Here is a 24,088-nt window from a genome sequence, read left to right on the forward strand (position 1 = left end):
ATAAAAAGGTGCAGACTGAGATTTGGTGTCATGGACAAAACCTCATGCTGGTTTATAATCAGTCAGCCAGGAAGGGCAGTGGACTGGTGAAGAATGCAACATGTGTCTGACAGGGAATCATCTGTTCTTGCAAGCTTATAGTTCAACTACCTTATTACAAAATGACATTTGATTTCGATTCTGTTTTGCTGAGATGATGTTGAAATATTTTTATGATTGTGTTATTATTATTATTATTATTATTATTAAATTCCAAATACATGAAATGTAGTAATAATAATAACAACAACAATAATAATAACAACTGTATTTATAGAGAGGATATCATGATGTACGGAAATAGTGTGTAATTCCGTAATAACAGATTATGTAATAATTAAACAATTATATCTTTCCTAATGGCGGCTAAGAACGCGGCATTTAAATTGTATTCATCGATTAACAATAAACTGTCTGGGAACAGAAAGCGTTTATTTCTCGGCATTTGAGCGTTCCACCACAGGGGAAAAAAATCCGCAAGTCCATTTTAGATCGATCTTTACGCTCATTCATCGGATCTAAAGCTGCTCCCTGACGTAACTTACATTTGTTTATTTATTTACCTCGCAGCGACATCGAGACTACATTTTCTTGTGGCTCCTAATATGAGCGCTTCGGTGCCGCGCAGTCACCAGGGGGCATGCACATAGTAATAATAACAATAATAATGCATTTGAGGAAAGCCTGCTACGACGAGCCTCCATCGTTTCTAGCTCCCCGCACAAACGCCAGCCCGGCCGCGGCGTGATGGAGCTGTGCGCTTAGGTTCATGTGTCCGGCGGGACTGCCCCTGGCTTTTTTTCTGGGGAAGATCATATTGGATCATATTGTTTGCAGGACGTTGTTCCTCCTGCAGCCCCCCCAGTCTATCCCGACGTAGTTGTGAATTGAACATGGCGACTGTACCAGTATATTGCATCTGCAGATTACCTTACGACGTGACCCAGTTTATGATCGAGTGCGATGCTTGCAAGGACTGGTTCCACGGCAGGTAAGTCTCGATTGTTCGCCGTACTGTATTTTGGGGCGGTTTGCATTTGTGGGAAACAAACAAAAATGGCGAGGTCTCGGTTGCGTTTGACAGCTTTGTGGCTCTCAGTCGCCCGTCTACATCTGAAGAGAGGCCGCTTGGAGAAGAAGAAGAAGGCGGAGTTATATATAGCCGACCGGGGTTGTGACATTTTTTCGCGAATAACACAAAACAGATTTCCCTTATTGGAATAAATACGGTGGTTAATGGGAGGATTTCGGTGTGAGCTTCGGCTATTAATTGCACTTAACGGCTCTTTAACATCCCCGCATAGCCCCAGCCTGCCTTCCCGTTGTAAGGAGCGGACGACAGCGGGGGAAGCCTCCGCAAACTCGCCGCTCATTTTTGTGACAAATGCTCGTCCTTCCAGACACGTTAAGGGCAACATTTCGTGCCTATTGCCGGGAAATATTGTCACATTCGAGTCGCTCTTCCAGTTTTCACCGGCCGTGTTAACCGAGCGCGGTGGAAAATCACGACTCGAGTCCGAGCTTCCCGAACTCAGCCCCGCAGTCTTCCTGCCAGGCGGCAGCTATGGCTGACAATAGCCCGTGCTGGATGTCCTAAGCTTCAGCAGCGGAGGGGAAATAATTATTAGTATTGGTTTGACTGGTTTGTCACTAGTGTAGACTACGACTGTTAGCTCATACGTCTCCCCGAGTATAGTGCGAAACGTATCGCCCGCCGCTGCTCATCACTTTCCCTGCTGTACACACACTGTAATGGTCTCAACCAAATCCCAGTTATCATCCTTTCGTTTTTGCCTGCTGTCGTTATATCTGTTCTTACACGAGTCTGTGTCTGGACTGGCCTTTGCTTTGGGGTGTTTAGAGCTGTTCGGCTGCTCACTGCCTGTCTTTTTGTTAACCCGTCATTTGTTAATCGCGTTTCTTTCGGTGAACAAGCCCTTCAGAGCATTGAACAGTATTTACGCGCCTGAACGTTAACCCTTTAATGTTCCTCCGCCGGCCGGCTGCCCGCTGTCTGTATCACACTGTCTAAATCATTCGAGAATTAAGGGATGGCAATAGTCCAAGACCTAGAAGCCAAACCACCAGCAAAATACATGTTGTTTCTTCCCCCCCAGGAACATCGTATTTCTGCTTGTGTTATTACCTGCATCACACATTTTCACTTACCTGTCACATTCTGTAAGTTTGTGATCCTGATAAAAATGGATAACTGCATTTTTCAAACCATAAGTATATTTAAAGTGGATTTGCACACACCGTACATTGGCGCTCCAATTATTCAGGCCCCTGAGGTGGACCATCATGAGGAATAAATCAGGTTACTAACATCAGGTTCCCTTAAAAAAAATTTAACAAATGTTGGACCGAGTAATGCATTTCTTCTCAAATTAATATTAGACCACTGATAAATACTTGCATTTTAAAATAATATTCATGTACATGTTCAGCTGTTAGGAGCGGATGTGTTAAGTTCACATGTATCATCAATATAATTATGATTCACAGTCTTAGCATGAGTCCACACATGATGATGTGATGTAACAGAAACTTGAACAAAATCTAATCATTATCATCTAAGTGATCACTGAATCCTCCGGGACTTATACACATGGTGATCCATACATGTATGGGTATCACATATACATTGGCTGTTAGAGTCAGAAACAATCGTTCTACAAAGAGCTGCAGCAGCCTAGCTTTGCCATGTCTGACAACACTCTACTTTCCTACAACCTTTATGCATTCGTTTTTATATCCTGTAGTCATTTTGGTTTGGGCCACAGTTGAGTCACTGCAGTGTTCAGGACAGCGCTTTGGAGATGCTGCTTGCAGTCATGGCACCCAGCTGTTGTTGATCAGGAAACAGTTCAAACGCTAACTGCTCCTAAAACCACACTGTCTGGTTTTCACTGTACATTTCTGTTTTATCTTCATGTTAAATGAACAAAACCAAGTGAGTTAGCCTCGGACTTGTTGCATTTTTAAAATGGCAACTTTTTTTAAAAATAAAAATCAACCTTATAATAAAAGTGTCTTTATTGAGGAAGGCTGCTTTAGTCTGTTTTAGTTCATTATTAATACTCGTGGGAGCTCAGTTTACCACCTGGCTTCAGTCTCACTGCACTTATCAACCTTTGATGCAAAAAGCAAGCAGCTGTTTTCAGCAAATAACCTACAATAAACCCACAATTAGTGACAAAGCTAGCTGGTGATGGCTTATCCAAAAAGCAGTAGTTGGAATATTTTTCTCAGGAGGTGGTGACCAGTTGTTAGATAAAAGAAAAAAAAAGTAAAAATAAGGATTTAGAACACGTTGTTACAGTGAAAATAAAATAACTGGTTCAGACCTCAGCTAGGTCCTTTCTGCTTAGTTTGTATGTTTGCACTCTGCCCATCCATGGATTTTCTTACCCATGGATGTGAGCTGGACGGGTGTTCACGTAGAATAAAAGAATACCAAAATTCTGAAAATGCAACATGCCCACCAGCACAGAAAAAACAACACATTGAACAGCAAAAACTATAAGCTGAAGATCGCAACTAGTGCAGCTGCCACAACTCTTACAGCCCTGACTTATTGATAAGAAGGGCTGTAAGGGTTATATCAGGAAGTAGTTTGTGTTGTTATCATGAAATACATTTTACCACTTTGTCTGAGACACTTGTCATTGCTGTTGTAAAATCAGTTATGATCCAAAGGCTAAAATGCTTGCAGTGGTTAACATTATATATGCTGAAGCTAACATGACATAACTAATGTTATGTCTTATAGGATTGTCAGTAGGCTGCCTGTCAGTCATCCTAACATCTCAGTCTATGTTCTGTCAACTGAGTATAATGTTTAAACAAATGGTCTACCAACACCATGTCAGTGGCTTAAATCACATTTTAATAAATAATTATGGCTGAAATCATCTAATTCTCTTCGTACTGGCGCTGACTACAAAATGTTTGATGTTGTGACATTCTGAGTCAACAAGACTGAAAAATGCTATACAAGGCCATTCCTTTCCAAGACAACTGATATGTTGCTTAACACCAACATTTATGTATTTAAAGTCCGTCAAATTGTAACAAAAGCTGTCTTAACCAAATATTTCTGGATAATTCTTTATTAAAATACAACATGTTACTATGTATTTCAAGAGAATAGTGTTTGAACATGGCTGTGATATGACTTGTTATCAGGTATTGGTAAATAATGTTTAAACTAATACTGTAATACATATTATATATTACCTTATTACAATTTTGAGCAATTGTTCTTCCCACTTGATGTTTGCAGTTATTTTGGCGCTGCATGAATTCACTTTATGCTTGTGGTAATTAGTAACAAAAACGTTCTTTACTTTGAATTTGTGCGTTGACCAGCAGCCACGGTGAGTTAATGCATGTGAATGAGTGAAACACTGGCATTAACCATGCTCTGCATTTTCATGGTGTAGTGAAGTTGTAAATTCGAAGAGGGAAAGTAAACAGAGGACAGCCGTCTTAACTGGCGCTATTCTATTCTACTTAAACGAACGGCTGTCAAACTGGAATAAAACCAAGCAACTGAAACCAGGTGTAACCACATTCTTCACGAAGATGTGTGGACACCAGCACTGAAGAAGCCAAGGCTAGGACTGCTAGCACTGCTGGGGTTAGCTAGCAGACAAAACTAATCTGACACTGTGTGCATTTGCAAAGTTACACACAGCGCGAAGTGTTACATAACTGAGCGACATTTAAAACATGAATTGTTTAACAGGGAAGATAATTAGTGGTTTCATATAGCCACTAAAATGCACACAGTGTATTTGTTTGGACAATGTTGAACTTTGTCTATTTAAAGTGTGTTTAAACAAGTAGCAAAGCAATCAGCAGGAACATCCGTGACACATGTGTGTCTTTGGCCTACCAGAATTACTCCATGAGTGTATCGACAGCTCATCCAGAAGGTCAGTTACCTCAGTTAGTGTCAGTGTAGTGAAAAGACAAAAGTTCAGGTTTTGGATGTTTGGCATAAAACTAACACAGCATTTCATAAAAGAACATGGGGCGATCGTGGCTCAAAGAGTTGGCAGTTCGTCTTGTAACCGGAAGGTTGCCGGTTTGAGCCCCGGCTCGGACAGTCTCGGTCGTTGTGTCCTTGGGCGAGACACTTCACCTGCCGCCTACTGGTGATGGCCAGGGGGGCCCATGGCACGATATGGCAGCCTTGCTTCTGTCAGTCTGCCCCAGGGCAGCTGTGGCTACAACTGTAGCTGCCTCCACCAGTATGTGAGAGTGAATGAATAGTGGAATTGCAAAGCGCATTGCAATTCCACTATAGCGCTTTTTGAGGGCCCCAAAAAGCACTATATAAATGCAATCCATTATTATGATTATTATTAACATCATGCGAACATCCTATCAGTCATAGTGGTGGTAGTGTGATGGTCTGAAGCTGCTTCGCTGCTTCAGGATCTGGACAACTTGCCGTAATTAATAGATCCATGTGTTCTGCTCTTTACCAGAAAATCTAGAAGGAGAATGTCATCAGCTCAAGCACAACTGGGTTGTGCAGCAGGACAAAGATCCAAAATACACAGTGGCTTAGTAAAAGTCCAACTTAAGTCCTGTCAACATGCTTTGCCATGATCTTAAATAGGTCCTTTATGCTTGAAAACCCTCCAATGTGGCTGAATTAAACCAATTCTACAAAGAAAAGTGAGGCAAAGCGTTGTGAAAGACTCATTGCCAGTCAATGCAAATGCTTGATTAGAGTTCTCGCTATCAATGGTGATTAGATATATGTAAGGCATTTACTTTATCACACAGGACCTGGTAGATTTGGATATCATTTTTCCTTTAAAATGCATTTTGTATTTACTTGTGTTATATTTGTGTGCATGTTTAAATTAGTATGACAATCTTAACAAATATGGGAAGAAATCAGGAAAGGAAATCAGGAAAATCAGGAAATCAGGAAATCATGTGTTTGTGTTTACAGTGGGGGAAACAGCTTTGCAAGTTTGGTCACTTACAAACAGTCTCAAATTTTATAGTAATGTCATTTTAATGGAAAGAGACAGACTAGCAACCAAAAATCCAGAACAAACATGTCACGAAGTTATAAATTGATTTTCATGCAATTGAGTGAAAAAGGTATTTGATCCCACAGGATTGGTTGTATGCCACATGGGCACACAGATTACAATCAATCAATCAATTACAGGTACTCCTGATCTCAGCTAATGTGTATAAAGCACACCTGTCCACAGAATCAATTTCTTCCATTCCAACCTCTCCACCACCAGCTCAAGACCAAAGAGCTATCAAAGGACATCAGGGACAAGATGTAGACCTGCACGAGCCTGGAAGCACGACGCTTGGTGAGAAGGTGACAACTGCTGGTGCGATTATTTGACAGTGGAAGAAATATGAAATGACCCTCAGTCTGGAGTGCCATACAAGATCTTGCCTCATGAGGATGGACTGAAGTCTCTCGGTGCCTGCAAGGCTCCCCTCACTCAAGAAGGCCCATGTACACGCCTGTGAACCTGTGCCAGTGAACATTTCAGTGATTCAGTGCTATGAATGAAATGGTTAGATGAAACTAATTCAGCCCATCAGCTTTGGAAGAAGAGAAAAGCAGAGTATGACGTAAAGAACACTATACCTACTGTCAAGTGCTTTGGGGCTGTTTTTCTGCTTAGGGTACAGGATGACTTCACCGCATTAAGAAGTCAGTGGACGAGTCAATGTAGTATTCAGTCCTGGACACGCACCTCCTTCCCTCTGCACTGAAGATGGGTCGTAGATGGGTACTACCAAGGCAATAAAGGAGTGGCTAAAGAAGAAGCACATTATGGTCACGGAGTGGCGTAGCTAGTCTGCAGACCTCAATCCTATAGACAATCTATGGAGGGAGTTGAAGCTTTGAGTTGCCAAGCAGCAGCCAAGCAACCTAAAGGATTTCGAGAGTCTAACGCAGGAGGAGAGCAGCGAAATCCTTCCACAGACGTGTAGAAGCCTGATGACCAACTACAAGACGTTCTTACTGTTGTTCTTGCCAACAATGTTTTTTTCACCAAATACTCAAATACCATTTTCACTTAATGACATACAAATCATTTTATAACTTTTATGTAATGTGTTTTTTATGGATTTTTAAGAGGATATTTTGTCTCTCTCCATTCAAATAACGCCACAATAAAAAGTAGACTGTTCATTTCTTTGTAAGTGAGCAAATTCACAAATTCAGCAGGACATCAAATAATTATTTCCCCACTTTTTAAAAAACATTTTCTGATTAGATCTTTATTGTCATTGAACACCGAGCATTGAAATGAGTTAGGAGCTTCTGCAGTCTTCAGCATAAAGTAACATTATAAATTAAAGAAAGAATGTATGGCAACTTGATAATTTAGCAATTATCTGGCAGCTTTTTGAAATCAGATGAATTAATAGCAATTACTTATTAGCCAACATGATTGTATATACATGTACTTATTGTATTTAATCATTGCTCCCTGCCCTGGCACACACTGACTACACAGCCCTCCAATGCCCTTGAAAACCATCTCTTTCACTTTTTTGAAATGATTGAAACTTTTTAATTCTTTTTTTTTTTTTTTTGGGGGGGGGGGGGGCATTTTGCCTTTATTGGGTAGGAATAATGGAGATAGACAGGAAAGCGGAGACAGATAGTTGGGAAGACGCAGCGCTGGGTCAGACTCTGGTCATGTGGTAGCAGCCTGCCAGTAAGCTAAACTGGTGTCCAAATGGTTGCAATTTTCCTCAGAGCAAACAAGTCTCAACACTAAAAGCAGGTTTTGATGACTTTGAGCTTTGTTTAACTTATTGAAAACATGCCCTGCAGCAAATCTGCACTTTGTTGGACGATGTTCAGTGTGACGTATTATATAGAACAAGATACAACACCTTTTTTTGGTAGATAGATGTTATCCTCACAGCGGCAGACACTTTGCCTAATAAAAATATATGTTTATATATTTTGATGTACTGTAAGAAAACAGATTCTGCGAGCTGGTGATGGAGACTTGATTTCAAGAACATGCCACCTGTAAACGTTTGCTTTATGATATAACGTCTTCTTTCACAGAATGGCTTCATCAGTGCGTCCTGGCGTTGACTGTGTTAAAGCTTTAACTAAAACCATGGTTTTGGTGTGGTCATTGCTTAGAACCACAGTTGCATTATGTGTCATTCCCACACTATCCACAGGGGAAGGCCCCCTTTGACCACACTGGGTCCTGGGGAGTTGCTGTACAATAGGTTTATATGAACTTCTTACTGCTGGATTGACTGTGGTAAAATAAATGCACTATTAAAGCTAAACAGAGAGTTCAAACAGGACTAAAGCTCACCGGCTTTACATAGCTGGATGTATGGGGACTTGCATAGTACAGAAACAGTTGTCAGCAAGTCTTGCACATATCACAAGCCGAATTCAACACATCCTGCAACTGCTTCACAATAAAAGCCTGAGGAAATTTGCTGAGCATGCAGGTGGCAGAACTTTTAACGCTGTGCTCTGACAGCACAGACGTCTGTGCTCTGTGTTGGGAGGGAGACAGAACAAAAGACATGCTGTGGAAGAGAGCCAACGATGAATGATTAAATAATTAATTAATGTTTAAATGCAGAGAGGTGTATAAACACATAGTGAGAAAGGTGACTGGAGAAGAAACACTCAATGGAATCCCCAGCAGCCAAGACCCATTCCAGCATAATAAGGGAGGATTCACAGTCACCTGATCCAGCCCTAACTATGTCCTCTAGCAAAAAGGAAAGTTTTAAGCCTGATCTTAAAAGTAAAGAGACAGTGTCTGTCTCCTGAATCCAAATTGGAACCTGGAAGAGTGCTCTGACAGCTGCAAGCTATGCCTATAATTCTACCGTTAAATATAGTAGGAATCACAAGTAAAACTGCAGTCTGAGAGCAGACTGCAGCTCTAATGGGGTGATATGGATATTAAGATAAGACGGGGCCTTCCTATTCAAGACCTTGTATGTGAGGAGCAGGATTTTGAATTCAATTCTGGATTTAACAGGAAGCCAATGGAGGGAAGCCAAAACAGGAGAAATATGCTCTCTCTTTCTAGTCCCTGTCAGGACTCTTGCTGCAGCATTTTGGATTAATTGAAGGCTTGTCAGGGAGTTTTTAGGACTTTTGATAATAATGAATTACAGTAGTTAAAGTTGGGAGTCATCTGCATAGCAGTAGAAATGTATGCTCTGCTTTCTAATAATAGTGTCTAAGGGAATTGTGTTTAATGTAAACAGAATTGGTCCTAGCACGGAACCCTGTGGAACTCCATAACTAACAAATTGGAGTCTGTTAGATAGATATGATACAAACCACTGCAGTGCAGTACCTGTAATACCTACAGCATATTCTAATCGCTCTAATAGGATATTATGGTCGACAGTATCGAACGCTGCACTGAGGTCTAGCAGGACAAGCACAGAGATGAGTCCACTGTCAGAGGCCATAAGAAGATCATTTGTAACCTTCACTAAAGCTGTTTCTGTGCTGTGATGAGCTCTGAAACCTGACTGAAACTCTTCAAATAAACCATTCCTCTGCAGATGATCTGTTAGCTGTTTGACAACTACTCTTTCAAGGATGTTTGATATGAAAGGAAGGTTGGAGATTGGCCTATAATTAGCTAAGACTGCTGGGTCTAGAGCTACATTCTGTATTACACATAAAGTAAGATATCCAAAAGTTTATTGGTATTAGAAGATCTATAAGACTAAGACAACAGAGAGGAAGCATTTTGTATTCAGAAAATGAATATCACTGGCTTTTTAAATATGTTCAGCTTGATTTCTTAAGGTTACTCTGCAACTCAGAAGAGCAAAGTGTGTAGAATGGGGATGTCAAACTAGTCTTGAACCACATACACCCTGCTTTGGTCTCATGTGGGCTGTATAAAACCCAGTAATGTTTCTGTTATTTAATTGTTTAAAACTTAATTACTTTCATCTTTTATGAATGGCCATGTGTCAGGTCCTTATCAGTAGGAAACATCCAAAATTTATGCCATTTATGCTCACGTTTTCCAATTCCAGTGTGCTGGATTGGAATCTGTGCCAGGACACCCCTCTTCAAGAGTGTAGTTCATTGTAAAGTAGCTCGCTTTTGTTTGTTATACTAAAAAAAAGTCATGACAAAATAATCATAAACGAATGTATTATTTTGTATTTCTTTATCTAACCGTCTTTTTCTTCTTACTAACCATTTAAATGCTTACACATTTCACTTGTCTGGGACTTTGATAACAAGTGGCTGTAGCTCAAGAGGTAGAGCACGTTGCTTCCTAGTTGGAACATTGGTGGTTTGATCCTTGACTGCATGCCAAATATCCTTGGGCAAGATACTAACCCCAAGTGAATGTGCATGAATATCAGTTTGAAAGCATAGAAAAAAGTTCTATTGTGAAAGGGTGACTGAGGCATATTGTATTGAGTGCTCAGGTAGAGTAGAAAAGCACTTTATAAGAAGCAGCTGATATACTATTTTACTGAAACCTATGCTCATTTCCAGTTTGCTTATTGTAGGTTTTAAAGTTGGGCAATTGGACAAATATATCGACTATCGTTGATGGGCTGCCCTGTCGTTGATAGTTTTTACAAGGGCCATTTATTTATTTATTTGTCCATGAGTAATTTTTTTGATAATGTTGGTTGAAGCCAACAGAAGCAGTCAACAGAAATAAATAATAGCGCTGTGTTAACGGCACCCTCCTCGGAGTGCACTCAAATGCAGCAGTGATTCATTTACTCAAACTCATAACAGAAAAAAGAACAGCAGTAGCCTATGTTCAGAAAAAAAGCCTTTTATTTAAATAAAAACGTATCTGTCACTCGACACACACTCGACCAAACAACAAATTAGCTAAAAATCAAAATGTCTCTTCCAGCAAACATTAAAAAAAAAATCTCCAACGTAAACATAAGTCTTTTGTGCGATTTGGCGCATCTCAAATAAATAAATAAATAAATAAATAAATAATCCAAAAAGTAGCTACATTAATACTGAAACAAACAAGAAAAGAAGGTAAAATATTCCCTCCAAACAAAATGCATGAATTCTTTGACAGGAAATCAAGCATGTTTACTTTCTCAGGTTTTAGCAGTGTGCACAGGTGGTTAACAACATTACCAGCGGTGTTGAAGACGCGTTCTGAAAGTGTGCTTGTGGCTGGTACACGCAGATATTTTGGTGCCATGTGTGACATCAATGGGAAACGTTTTTCATTTTCCACCAAACCAGTTGATTGTCTTCTCCATCTATGACCATCTCGCTGAGATAACAGTCCATTTCTCCTCCAGTGTGCAATTTGGTAATTAGTTTGTCCATGTTTGGACTTCTGTGTTCTAAACGCACAAAGTCCATGCATGATTACATTGCTCTGCCCATCAAAAAGTCTGCGCGTCCGCGAATATATCACCTATCGTCGGCTATTGGACTGACGATTGTTGGCTGCAAAATTTTACATATCGCCCAACCTTAGTAGGTTTGTACTAAAATAGCTTTGCATTAAACACACTACACAGTAGGGGTTGATGGTGTCATCAAGCTGCGCCTGTTTTTGCGCCTGTTTTGGCCGAAAGCATTGCAGCGGCTGCAAACAATATCATCTCCAAATAATGCCGGGCGACAGTAAAAGCAAAGAGACGAAACACGTTTTGGAATATGAGAAAAGCCAAAAACTGCACTTCCTCCACTTCCCTACCTTTGATTCATTAATGCTGAATTCTCTCGCAGCTGCTCTATTCCCATGTTGTTGCAGTATATTAATGACTAACCTCGTATTGTGGATGGATTATCTCAGTTGTTCTCCTGACTGAAGTTTGGTCCATTTACAACATCCTGCCATGTGATTGCATTTGTCTCTAACCATCAGGAACCCTCACTTAACTTTTATCGAGTGGAAAAAAGTTAGCGTTCATCCCTCCAGCTTCACTGTGTTTATGTTATGCTAACATAGCTGTGTTGCTAGCAATCACGTAGCACAACATTATATAGCAGCTAGCCCAACTTCAGTAACCCTAAAAAAGTCACTGCTGTTTATTTTTCTGTCTTCATTTATGTTGGAAGTGATAGCAGAACTGTACATTTTAATTTTTCAGAAATCTCTCAGTCAGAACATGGTATGTCATGTTTAGGTGGAAACTAGCGAGCTAACTTCCTGCTAACTTCCTGCGAACTTCTAACTCCGTTAAATTTAATAAATTCTGTTTTCATGGATGCCTGGATGTTAAACTTAATTGTTAAACCTGGTAAAGCAGCAACGCTGATGATTTTATTAAAGATGAAAGAATGTAGACAGTTTTTAACTCTCAGTGATGCAGCAGTGTTCGTTAGACTTTGGGACCTGAAGTGGACGGCGTTTTGGACCCAGATTACTCTGCGAGACTGCGATAGCTGTCATGCTCTGACAATCCATCAATCGGTGCGGCTTCGTAGCTTAGCAAAGTCGTACTAAAACAGTTTTAGATAGATTTTTGAGCGCCATGTACCACATAGAATCGGTTTGAGGTCGGTAAGCACAACCAGAATTCATAAATAAGGCGCACCAGATTATAAGGCGCACTGTCGATTTTTGAGAAAATTAAAGAATTGTAAGTGCGCCTTATAGTGCGGAAAATATGGTATATAGAAGAAAAGAATATATCACGATATATATCGTTACCGCACATGCTTCAAATGATACCTCAATATGGATTTTAGGCCATATCGCCCAGCCCTACTACACAGGAATCCTTGTTGTCTTATATTCTATATTAAGTATACACTTGACCACAGTGAGATACATACTGTGCACTGAATTGTGTGAACCTGTGGTAAAATGAAGAATGATATTGTAAGCATCAATGCTGTGCCTCACACAGGAGGGTAAAAGGTCAAAGTCAGTTTCAGAACTGCTCAAATACAGCACTCACAAAGAGATGAAAGAACTTTGGTGTAGCTCAGACCTGACCCAGGTTTAAAAATACATCCTGCACTGTTACAATCACTTTGTAAACTGAGGCAGCAACAGGTAACATGAGTGTGAATTCAGTCTGTCACTGTGAGACGTGTCGATAATTTCCTTTGTTACTGACAATTGTGCACTTTTCACATTTAGTATGGATTTAAAGCCACTGATGTGAAAATGTCACGAAGAGCCATGTGTCCCTCTGTCCAAACACACCCACCCACTCTTCTGTGTGACTTCAGTGGATGTGAGAGGGCCTGGTAGTAAAGCTGTGGAGCTCCCACAAAGAGTCAAAAGAATACATTGTGTAGAAACTCCCAGTTCACCGAGTTTGAGAACAGCGGCTCCAAACGGGAGGAATTTGGACTTGCAGGAGTTAGAGAGAGAAGGGAAGAGCTGCGCATCACTGTCATCATAACAAACAACACTAAAGTTTTCTTGAAATATCTTTGGTGATTTTTCCTTTGCTGCATTTGAGCTGCAAAACTCTTGTTTTTTTTCTTCACTTCAAAAGTGCAACTTTTGCAACAGCAACAGTCATTTTCTCACGACTAGCAGTTTGCCCTTGTGCTAATTCAACCAACATTTCCTTTTACTACAGTCGTGCTACAAACCACAGAGCTACAATATAGACTGCGTCTGCATCTGTGTAGATGGATATTTATAGGCTACTGATACATGTTCCAGTCCTGAGGTCTTGATGGCCCTCTGCTGTCTGTCAGCGTAGACCATGCATCACTTCAAAGGACCATGCTGATGTTCTTTGGTTGGTGACCACGCTGGAGTGTAGATTTTTCTTTCCTCCTCTGTCACTACAAATTCTATTGTAGACGTATACAAAATCGATTTATATGCATATAAATATAGAAGAAAAGTTTTGAATCTTTTTCAGTAATTTAAGGTTTTTTCAAAAGGCAGCTTCAAATTTTTTACTTTTAACTGTTTTTTCACTTTTAGTCTTTTTACTGAAAAAGACGCCACCATGAGATGTCATGACCTCCCATAGACCTAAGTATGTAATAGATAAATAATCAGGAATTCTGGCATTTTTTAATGTTAACATCTCATGAAATAGCAAAAAATTTCCTTTTTAATTTCCTATTTATTTTATCCCGTCTTTTCTTTTTTTACAGTTGAAAACGCTGAAAGCTAAATTTGCTGCACAAGCAGTTCTTTATAATGTGGAAGAACAGACCAGTTGTTGAAATTGTACTTCATTTTAAGAATTAGGATGATTTAATCCTAATTCTTAAAATTTACATTTCCAAGATAAATAATCTACCCAAGCTTTTTCCTCGCAGCCATTGGCCACAGCCAGTCACACTTTAGTTCATGTGCAGAAGGCTGTTCCGCGCCATTGAAAAGTATTTCCTCTCTCATTTCAGCTGCGTCGATGTTGATGAAGACGATGCTCCAGACATCGACATTTATCACTGCCCAAACTGCGAGAAGACCCACGGCAAATCCACATGTGAGGAGTTGCACTGATTCAAATGATTGAAATTTGCTGTGGTGTGATCATTCCACATCTTCTCATTTACTGGAACAATTTAGATTTGATTGCTGTCAAGTTCTGACTGATTCTTTCTGTTTGCTCTCTAGTGAAAAAGAAAAAGAACTGGAGCAAACATGACACAGGCCAAAGCACAGATATCAAAGCTGTTCAGAACGGCAGTCAGGTCTTCATCAAGGAGCTCCGCAGCAGAACGTTTCCGAGGTAAAAACACAGAACAACTCCTTACATGAGAACAATCGCATTACAGTTCCTTTTTTCATGTTCTTCCTCTACAGTAAGAAAACTTTAGGCCTCTCTGAGTTCCTTTTTTGTATCTGTTAAATTTATTTTGGGTTACACTTTGTTAAACAGACAAAATGAAAAGTCAGTCTAGACAGTTCCATAAGGAGGGTTAGAAGTGAAACTGTGAAACCAACTGGTGTATGGAGCGCCAGGACTGCCATAATGAATTAATTAAATACACCATTAAATAATTAATTAAATGTGGCAATAATTAATTAAAATTGGAATTAATTAATTAAATAAATAGTTATGACACATGTAATTAATTAATTATTGACACATTTAATTAATTATTTAATGGTGTATTTAATTAATTCATTATGGCAGTCCTGGCGTTCCATACTGGTGGACGTTAAGAGATGAAAAAGAAAATGAAAACTTAAAACCAGATGAGCCTGGTTCTGTCGGAGGTTTCTTCCTGTTAAAAGGGAGTTTTTCCTTCCCACTGTCGCCAAAGTGCTTGCTATTGTTGTAGGGTCTACCTTACAATATAAAGTGCCTCGAGGTGACTGTTGTTGTGATTTAGCGCTGCATAAATAAAACAGAATTGAATTGATTCCTTGACTGTATCTGGCCACACCCCTACTGACCCAGGCATTCATACTATAAAACATCACACATGGGATTTTGCAGTGTGAAAAGTGTAAACAAATCAGTGTGTGTCATGTTTATTTTAGCCACAGCTTCATAAGACCATCACCTGGTACAGTTTATTGTAAAGAACAAATTGACTTTCTTGCTTTAATGTGTTTGAGACCATCAGATGTGTTGTGCTCAGGTGGTGTTGTAAATATGTGGCTCGACTTAAATAATATGAGATAAAATGGTGAGAGTAAAGGTTTCTTTATAATTGAAGTGATCATATTTATGACTCAAACTGATGAAGGAATATTGCGTGTATTGTTCCGGGTTTGAATAACTCCACTAGGGGGCACTGCCTGGTAACATTTCAAAGACCTGCTTTCAGATAGTGTCACATGCTGCTCACATAGAGCTCAGATGTGATTCTGTTTCTTCAGCTTAGAGCACATTAAAGATGTTCTCTCCTCATCTGGCTGTGTGTGCTTATTAGTGCTGATGACATAGTGGTGAAGCTCAGTGGCAGTCAGCTGACCATGGATTACCTGGAGGAGAACGGCTTCAATGAACCAATCCTGGTTCAGAAGAAAGAGGGTTTGGGCATGTCCATGCCCGCCCCCACCTTCTACATCAGTGATGTGGAGAACTATGTTGGTAAGAACATCTGTCACCAAACCATACAGTACTATAGCTGAAGCTAGTACTAATCCTTCTATAACAACCACTGCATTCACAGTTACTTCTACTGAGGCAGCCGCTATTGCTCTTTCTATTACTCTTCTAACGTCAGCCACTGCGGCTGGTGCATTACAACAGCATCTGTTTGTTACTACTTTATCTGCTCTTGCTGACATACTGCAGTATGTCCTGAAAGTCATATAAAATAATTATAAGTAAAGATATCTAACAGCCCAGGACAAGTACATGCAAGTCCATGAAGGAGAAGGGAAACACAAAGCTTACTGTGAGTACTTGCAAAATACTTGATTAAAACCAAATGGGAAAGAGAAACAAAACAAAAATATGCAAACAAAAAACTGTAGTGTAGTAACATTAAAGGTAATTTAACAGTAATAAAGATATTGAACGTGTAGGCTGAGCGTTAACCTTTCAGCTGACATCAGGTTACACATGTCAGAATTGACATTTGAACAAGAAGGTGAACTGCTAAGTTGTCAGCTAATGTTAGTCAGATAGCTTTGGTGTAATGAACAGCTAACTTAGCTAAGTGCTAAGTAACAGCTAAAGAATTTCACTCACTTTAACTGAAGAACACACGTCTTGAAGCGTAGCTCATAGCATTTGTTAGCCATTCAAACCTGCTGTTTCCAAACGTTCAAAACAGTTCACTGCATGAAACATTGTGATTATTATCTTTTGAGAAAATTTAATGTGATTTGGCTTCTTGTTGTTGGATGGAGATGCATATTATTATTGGAAGAGATCCATGTTAATATTATAAATGTTTTTTGCTGTAATTCTGCGTTTTTCACTGCTGAGAAAAGTTTTGTTTGCTGACATTAGATCTTATACTCTTAACATTTTACAAAGCGTGCAGATCGCCTGTTTTAACAGTCATAAGAGCATCTTCATTTACAAACACGATTGAAGCCAACACCGGCTGTGGCTTTAAAATGCAGCATGTGTGTGAATATGAGAGGGAAATGTTGGCACAACGAATGACTAATGTCATTTGTTTTAGTCGATGACCTAAAACTAAAACAAATGACATGATTAAACAAAAAGCTGTACAATGCTCTCGGCGCTTCAGTAGGGGGCGCGCGTGTTCTTCTTGTCTTCTCTGTGCTGCAGACATTTTCTGTTAAACAGTTTTCCGTCTAATGAAAATGTTTAGCCTGTAGGTGGTTACTCTTCCTTCAGCTCGTTTTATTGTGTCTTCCTCACCCCTGGCTTTTGTCTCAGGTCCCGATGTCAGCGTGGATGTGGTGGATGTCACGAAGCAGACAGACAGCAAGATGAAGCTCAAAGAGTTTGTCGACTATTACTACAGCACAAACAGAAAGAAAGTATTAAACATCATCAACCTGGAGTTCTCTGACACGAGGTACTAGCTCTCTGCCCGAAGGCAATGTTTGAAAAATGAGATCTGGCTTCTAAAGATGCCGGCTGCATGGAAAACTCACAGTGCTAATTTCTTTTTCTGTTTGTCTGGGACAGGATGAACAGCATAGTGGAGAGTCCACAGATTGTGCGGCGGTTATCTTGGGTAGAAAACTACTGGCCCGATGACGCTCTGCTCGGGAAGCCAAAAGTCACCAAATACTGTCTAATCTGTGTTAAAGACAGCTACACAGACTTCCACATCGAGTGCGGTGGCGCCTCTGTCTGGTACCACGTTCTCAAGGTTAGAGAAGTGTGTCGGGATGATGGGAAGTCAAAATATATTCGGCACTGATTCTGAGGCTTTGACAGGAAACACGGAATTTATTTCACTCCTTTGCTCATATGATGGCGATGACGCTGGAAATTGTGATTATGTTTGCAGGGAGAAAAGATCTTCTTCCTCATTAAGCCCACCTCGGCCAACCTGTCTCTGTACGAGCGCTGGAGGTCGTCGTCCAATCACAGCGAAATGTTCTTTGCTGACCAGGTGGACAAGTGTTACAAATGCACATTGAAGCAAGGCCAGTCCCTGTTCATCCCATCAGGTCAGAGCTGGTCTCCTCTCATGAGTCTAGCTGAACATGTTTCGCTCTTTTCCTGTTCTCATGAATGAATGGGACAGACAGAAGCCTTGTTGACTCAATCACAAGCAGGAATCATACTTCCCGTGTCCGTGAGTCCACTTTGGTCTCAGTGATGTAAATTTTATCATCAGACGGTCAGCACGAAGGCCAATGCGGACATGCCTGCCAGTTTTTTTTCTTTCCCAAGGGTAGTTTGAGGTGTAGCTGAGCGTCAAGCAACCGACCTTGTGATCTGCTGACGACCTGCTCTTCTTCCTGAGCAGCAGCTAGAATAGAATAGAATAGAATAGAATGCCTTTATTGTCACTATACAGATGTAAAATGAGATACAGAGCATCTCCTAATCAGTGCAAACATGTGGGAAAAGAAGCTAACTTAGCTAAGTGCTGAGTAACAGCTAATAAGATAGTCAGTATGAGCCCCTTTTTACTCATAGCTCAGCTGTTATCTTCAGCTGGTGCATCATGTATAACGTTGGCCTGATTTACACTTGTGCGGGGAATCTTTGTAGAGCCTGTATCTTCGGGTTTTTTAGTTTTTTCCCCAGAAGCAAATATAATTGTCCCTCAGATTTTTCAGCTCTTTGTACACTCCCTCACATCTATTCTCCCTCTAGGAATCTGCTGACAGTTGTGATTCTTGTATCGATGCTGTGATTATTGTTCTTTATACTGAAGCGATTATTGTTGTTCTCTCACTGATGAATTCAAAAAAAGTATTTGGAAATGCACAAGAGGACTCAGTGGTCCAGAACAGGCTGATCACAGTAGTTGCAGACTGTGTCAGCCCCGACGTGTAGTTACATTTCTCAGAAGGTGCACTTCCCAAAGTAAACTGCAAGCCGCTTTGCAGTCCACTTTCAGCAGCTTCTCCTTTTCACATTGTTTAGGACTTGTTACTTGGTCTGATCTGATACTGAACTGCAGTGACCGATATTTTTGCCACGTAGCCTAAAATTGGACTCTCTTATTTTACCCTTATCTTGTCTTAAAGCCGGCGAGGACAGATCGCCATGTGGCTAGTCATAAAACATGCATATCCTGGTGCTGTCAGCGTTAATCTCGTTAAAATGACGTTAACGCCACAGACGCATTAACGCGGCAAATCTCTGTTAGCAAGTTAACGTGGCTCGCCCCGTGCGAGGGGCTGCACGGCATCAACGCATCAGCGCGGTTAGCTCGTTAACACGTTAGCGCCATGCAGCCCCTCCCACAGGGCGATCTGCGTTAACTCACTAACAGAGATTTGCCGCGTTGATGCGGTTATGGCATTAACGTCATTTTAGCGAGATTAGCGCTGACAGCACTAGTATACAGGTAATACTTCCTTAACAATAAAAATGCAAGAAATGTTGTTGTTTGCATTCAGAATGCTGCATTGATGTTATTCTTGTAAATACTGGATGATTATCTTGTCTCATCTGGTTCCTTCAGGTTGGATCAATGCAATACTGACACCTGTCGACTGTCTGGCGTTCTCTGGACACTTTGTCCACAACCTCAGTGTGGAGATGCAGATGAGGTTTGGGCACCTTCCTTTTCACACACATTCATTCTTTACGCTTGTTTTTAGTGCACTGGGTTATAATGTGATCCACCACCGTGCCTCCTGCAGACATTCCTGTGGTGATCTAGTGTGACCTTAAAGGCCTCGGTTGATATTATTCAGTAGTTTCCAATTCTTTCCTGCTCCAAATTCCACCAAATCTGTTTATGAATTCTCCCTCTTTGGAAGTACTTTGTGAATTCCATCCTTTGTTAGTAATCCGTGATGATGTTTAGCTGAAACCTTTTTTTTATCTTCCTCAGGGCATATGAAATCGAAAAACGGCTAAAGGTCAAAACTCTCACTCCTTTCCCCAACTTTGAGACGGCGTGCTGGTATGTGGGGCGACACCTCCTCGAACGATTCAAAGGTGAAGTCTCAAATTGCGTCGGTGTAGTTATAGACTCCGGCTTTGCCCCGGTGTGTGGTACTCTAATGTAAACACTCATCCTCGTTTCACTCGATATTTCTCCAGAGGAATGCGTGAATGCGGAGAAAACACAAACACTGTCAGAAATGCATCTTTTTTTCTGGGCTGCACATTCAGCATGTGGCTGCATGTCTGCAGCGCAGATGAGGAGCTGGATGCTCTAATATTATTTCAGTCATTAAATCGGTGAATCGCAGAGTTCACAGATGATTAGCTTCAAAAGGTTTGGCCCAGCTAGAATCACTTGCTCCATTACAAGCCTGTGTTTAAACTCCCTTCAGCTGGCGTGGCCCAACTGTTTATGTTTCCAGCATTTTCTGTGTATGTTCATGTGTTAAAACCAGATTGTGATTTTGTGTGGTGCACGCCACCTCCAAACTATAAAGCTCTATCATTAATATGCCATTATTCTTTTGAAAAGCCACCTATTATGCTTTTCCTTATTTTCTGTCATATGTAGTATACGGTTCAGTCGTGGACACACATATTGAACGTGGCTTCAAATAATGAGTTCAGTGTATTTGCATGTAATCCTTCAGACGGCTCTCTCAGGCAGTGATTTTCTGCTCTCCTCAAAGATAGGAAATACACCCCAATATGGTAATCTCAGAAGCCCCACCCACTAGTCCTTTGTTTGTGAGGGGCAGCCAGTCACAGGAAAGTCGGTTTACAGAAACGGTGGCCTTAAAGGGAGAGGCTTGTTTCACACAGAGCTGCGCTAGGCTCAGCGTGAGATAAATAGGGATTGTGAGTCATGAAAAGCTGGTCTAGTAGAGGATAATATCCTGAGTAAAGCAGCAAGATGATGGTGGCTTGCACCTTAAGAGCTTTAACATGCCGCTTGGCTGTGTTGGGGTTGATCTGCACGTCTGAATTAAGGTAACAGGACAGTGTTGTCTAAACACAAAGTCGCCCTGTTGATGGGAGTCCCTCTTCTGTACACTGAGGAGTGCAGTAGCTTTATCTTCTCTCAGCTGTTCTCCTGTTGATCAAAGGCTTATTTCAGTTAGATCCTGTAAATCTCGCCACCACTGGGAATTTACACTGTCCGTTGTGCTCTTTTTAACTGCAGTAGTCCCAGCTGCTCACAGTTCAAAGGCCATGATTCACTCAGTGATAAAATTTGCATTCTTTGCTCTGTAGGTTTACATAAAGCGAATAAGCAGCCAGCTCCATACCTGATACATGGTGCCAAAATCATCAATGGAGCCTTTAGAGCCTGGACTAAGAAGCAGGTATGGAGGCAACTAAATACAAAATAGAGTGTATCTAGTGTCATGTATCTGTCTATTTTCTTAGAAACTTCTTTTGTATTTGTTTGTTTTTTTGTAACAGGCTCTCCTGGAACATGAAGATGAGCTTCCAGAGAACATGAAGCCATCACAACTCATTAAGGATCTTGCCAAAGAGATCAGATTGTCAGAGGTATTTTTATTTCTAGGTGGTAATTTCATAGTTTTTTGGCTCCAGGAGAAATTAATGTTTCATATTATGACATATAGGAAACCATAGAGGTTTGTCTAGAGGACGATGCCTTATTTTTGCTAATCAAAAAGCTTAATATTCATATTTGGTTTTTGCAAATTAACCCTTTCCACTTAGGCCTCTCCATAAACTCTCAAATGTCAGATTTGCAGAAAAATGAACATTTTATTGCCATCAAAGAAGGCTGATGTTCTGCAGATTATGAAGCCTTTGTCTTTCCGCTAATCTCAATGATAAAAAATACTTTACTAAATTTTTCTTTACTTTTAAAATTGGAACTTTCTTTTGGCAAAAAGTTATTCTTTTGTTACATGTGGTAGCAACTAAAAGCAAACCAAATCTTAGCAGCTAACATTTAGCCGACAGCTAACATTTAGCTAACATGTCCCTAGGTCCCATTCTCTGGTTCAATTCCACCATCAGGCCGGGGTCTTTCTGTGTGGAGTTTGTATTTTCTCCCTGTGTTTGCGTGGGTTCTCTCTCTCCTCCCACAGTCCAAAGACATGCAGTTAGTGGAGTTGGGTTAACTGGTCACTCTAAATTGCCCGTAGGTGTGTCTGTGTCCATGTTTTAGCCCTGTGACAGGTAATTTTATGTAGAAAATAAAGTTCAGTACCAGGTGACTACATTCTGAAGTGTTGTAAATGATCACACCAGTGATAAAGTTAAATAATAAAAACAAAATCCTAATTTAGGTTTAATAAAGTCACAGAAGGTTTAATGGCAGGTTACAAAGTCAAAAGTTGACCTTGATTTCTTTTACAGAACACAACAAAAGCCATTAAAAGCGAAGCTCCAATTAAGGTACCAGTTGAGGAACCGTTGTCCACCCAGTCCGAGCCTGAAGAAGCCGTGTCTCCAGCACATGTCCCCTCACCCAGCAGAGAGAAGTCCAGAAAGAAAAGCTCAAAACCCCCTAAACCCCCTAAACCCCCCAAGCCTCCCAAACCTTCAAAGACGCCCAAGCCTCCAAAGGTGCCAAAGGTCAAGGAAGGAGGAAAGAAGAAAGCAAAGTCAGCAAAGGAGTCATCACCACCTCCTAAACCCTCCAGTTTTGCTGCGCTGGAGTCCCATGCAAAGGACATTTTGAGTAAAATGGACCAGCCAAAAAAGCCTAAGGTGAGCATTTAGTTATGTTAGCACTTTTTTTTATAGAAATGATGGTTTCTAGTCTCATTGTAGGTCAACCGTTCTGTATCTGATTATGCTATGAAATGTTCAGCTGCTGCCTGCAGGCAGCTGTAAAGTGTTAGCATATATAACTGGCTGCACAGCTTTCCCTGCTAGTATGCATTAACTGGTGCACATGCTAAACAGGCTTTTTTTAATCAAAGAAGTGCGTCTATGTCTACGTAAGGGTGGCCGTTGCTCGGTCATATACCAGGTCATCGTTTTTTAACTGCAGAGGTGTAACATAACATCTGTGAAAATGATTGTATGTATAAGCATTGAATTAAGATTTTATAGATTAGACATGTGATACACAGTTCAGTTAAACTCTTTCTGCAGTTCCACTTTCTGCCTTTGCAGGGCAGAACAGTTTCACCGATTGATCGTTCTGTTATGTTTCTCTGTAATTGCTTTCATTTTCCAGGCTGTTAAGAATGTCCTGAGCATGTCTGAGAAGGAAATGTCAAAGCAGAACAATGTGGAAAAGTTTGATATCAGAGAGCAGAATAAAAACAAGACTGAAGCGAAATGGAAGTACAAGGTAAGTTTACCGGAGCTGTTATTTTAAACTAATGGTGGTGAAGACTTTCGCCTTGGCCTGCAACAGCCAATGCATTTGAAATTCTTTAGGCAATAAGCTATGAAGGTTACAAGTTGAGCAGCTGAATAGAAAAAATGCAGGACCATCCAACAATGATTTGAACACTTCACTTCAAAGCAATCAGCCAAAGTAATGATGCGGCCCAAGTCGCACATTTGAGGCCTGCACCTCATCAGGGCTTCTCCAGAAACGTCCGCCCTCCCAGAGTTTACCTAATGAAATTACGCCATGTCCATATCCAGTGCATTCCATCTAAGTATTTACATATGCCCCCATCTCCTTTTAAAGCGTGTTGTAGCGTTATTGTAGAACAACAGGAGGAAGTTTTTAGCGGGGAGAAAAAGAAAGTGTAATTTTGGTGAACGGAAGACATTAGAGGGCTTTAGTTTCTTGGAAAATACAATGCCAAACTGCTGTGGAATGTATTAAACCCCTCCAAGGACCTCCATCCCACTGCTCGTTCACATCAGGCCAAACATTTACAGATGGGGAAGAGACCCCGTTAGACCTTTACCAAGGTCACTGACGACCACATCTTCACTTGTGATCACTGTTCATTTGTGAAGAGGCTCGCAGCTTCTCTGTTAGGTCTATAAAGCTCGTCGGTGTCGCACGGCAGTGTGAAATTTCTGTTTCAGATTACAGCGCGTAGGAAACAAAAACAGCTGAGGAGTGAATATTTGAAAATGTGAAAATGGATGTTCTTGGGTTTCAGTTAATTACAGTGTGATCAGTGGGGACTTTCATGGCAGT

At 40.7% G+C, this 24,088-nt stretch overlaps 1 protein-coding gene across 3 annotated transcripts in view; it reads left to right on the forward strand.

Annotated features, from left to right (window-relative positions):
- Positions 1–418: 418 nt before the first annotated feature.
- phf2 (PHD finger protein 2) overlaps positions 419–24,088 on the forward strand; it is a 42,163-nt gene continuing 18,493 nt past the window's right edge. For 2 of the 3 annotated variants that reach the window (XM_040003191.1, XM_040003192.1), the window contains exons 1-13: positions 419–1,030; positions 14,405–14,490; positions 14,622–14,736; positions 15,890–16,050; positions 17,320–17,461; positions 17,575–17,761; positions 17,903–18,065; positions 19,538–19,625; positions 19,913–20,019; positions 21,223–21,314; positions 21,415–21,504; positions 22,330–22,683; positions 23,159–23,275. In XM_040003191.1, the coding sequence (XP_039859125.1) occupies positions 933–1,030; positions 14,405–14,490; positions 14,622–14,736; positions 15,890–16,050; positions 17,320–17,461; positions 17,575–17,761; positions 17,903–18,065; positions 19,538–19,625; positions 19,913–20,019; positions 21,223–21,314; positions 21,415–21,504; positions 22,330–22,683; positions 23,159–23,275 (1,800 nt within the window). In that variant the 5' untranslated portion in view covers positions 419–932. Of the gene's footprint in view, positions 1,031–12,730; positions 14,032–14,404; positions 14,491–14,621; positions 14,737–15,889; positions 16,051–17,319; positions 17,462–17,574; positions 17,762–17,902; positions 18,066–19,537; positions 19,626–19,912; positions 20,020–21,222; positions 21,315–21,414; positions 21,505–22,329; positions 22,684–23,158; positions 23,276–24,088 lie in introns of those variants that run through there. The other variant, XM_040003193.1, reaches the window with a different exon arrangement.

Source organism: Simochromis diagramma, unplaced genomic scaffold (assembly GCF_900408965.1).
Source record: "Simochromis diagramma unplaced genomic scaffold, fSimDia1.1 OVJJ01000646.1, whole genome shotgun sequence".
In the NCBI taxonomy this organism is placed as follows: domain Eukaryota; kingdom Metazoa; phylum Chordata; class Actinopteri; order Cichliformes; family Cichlidae; genus Simochromis; species Simochromis diagramma.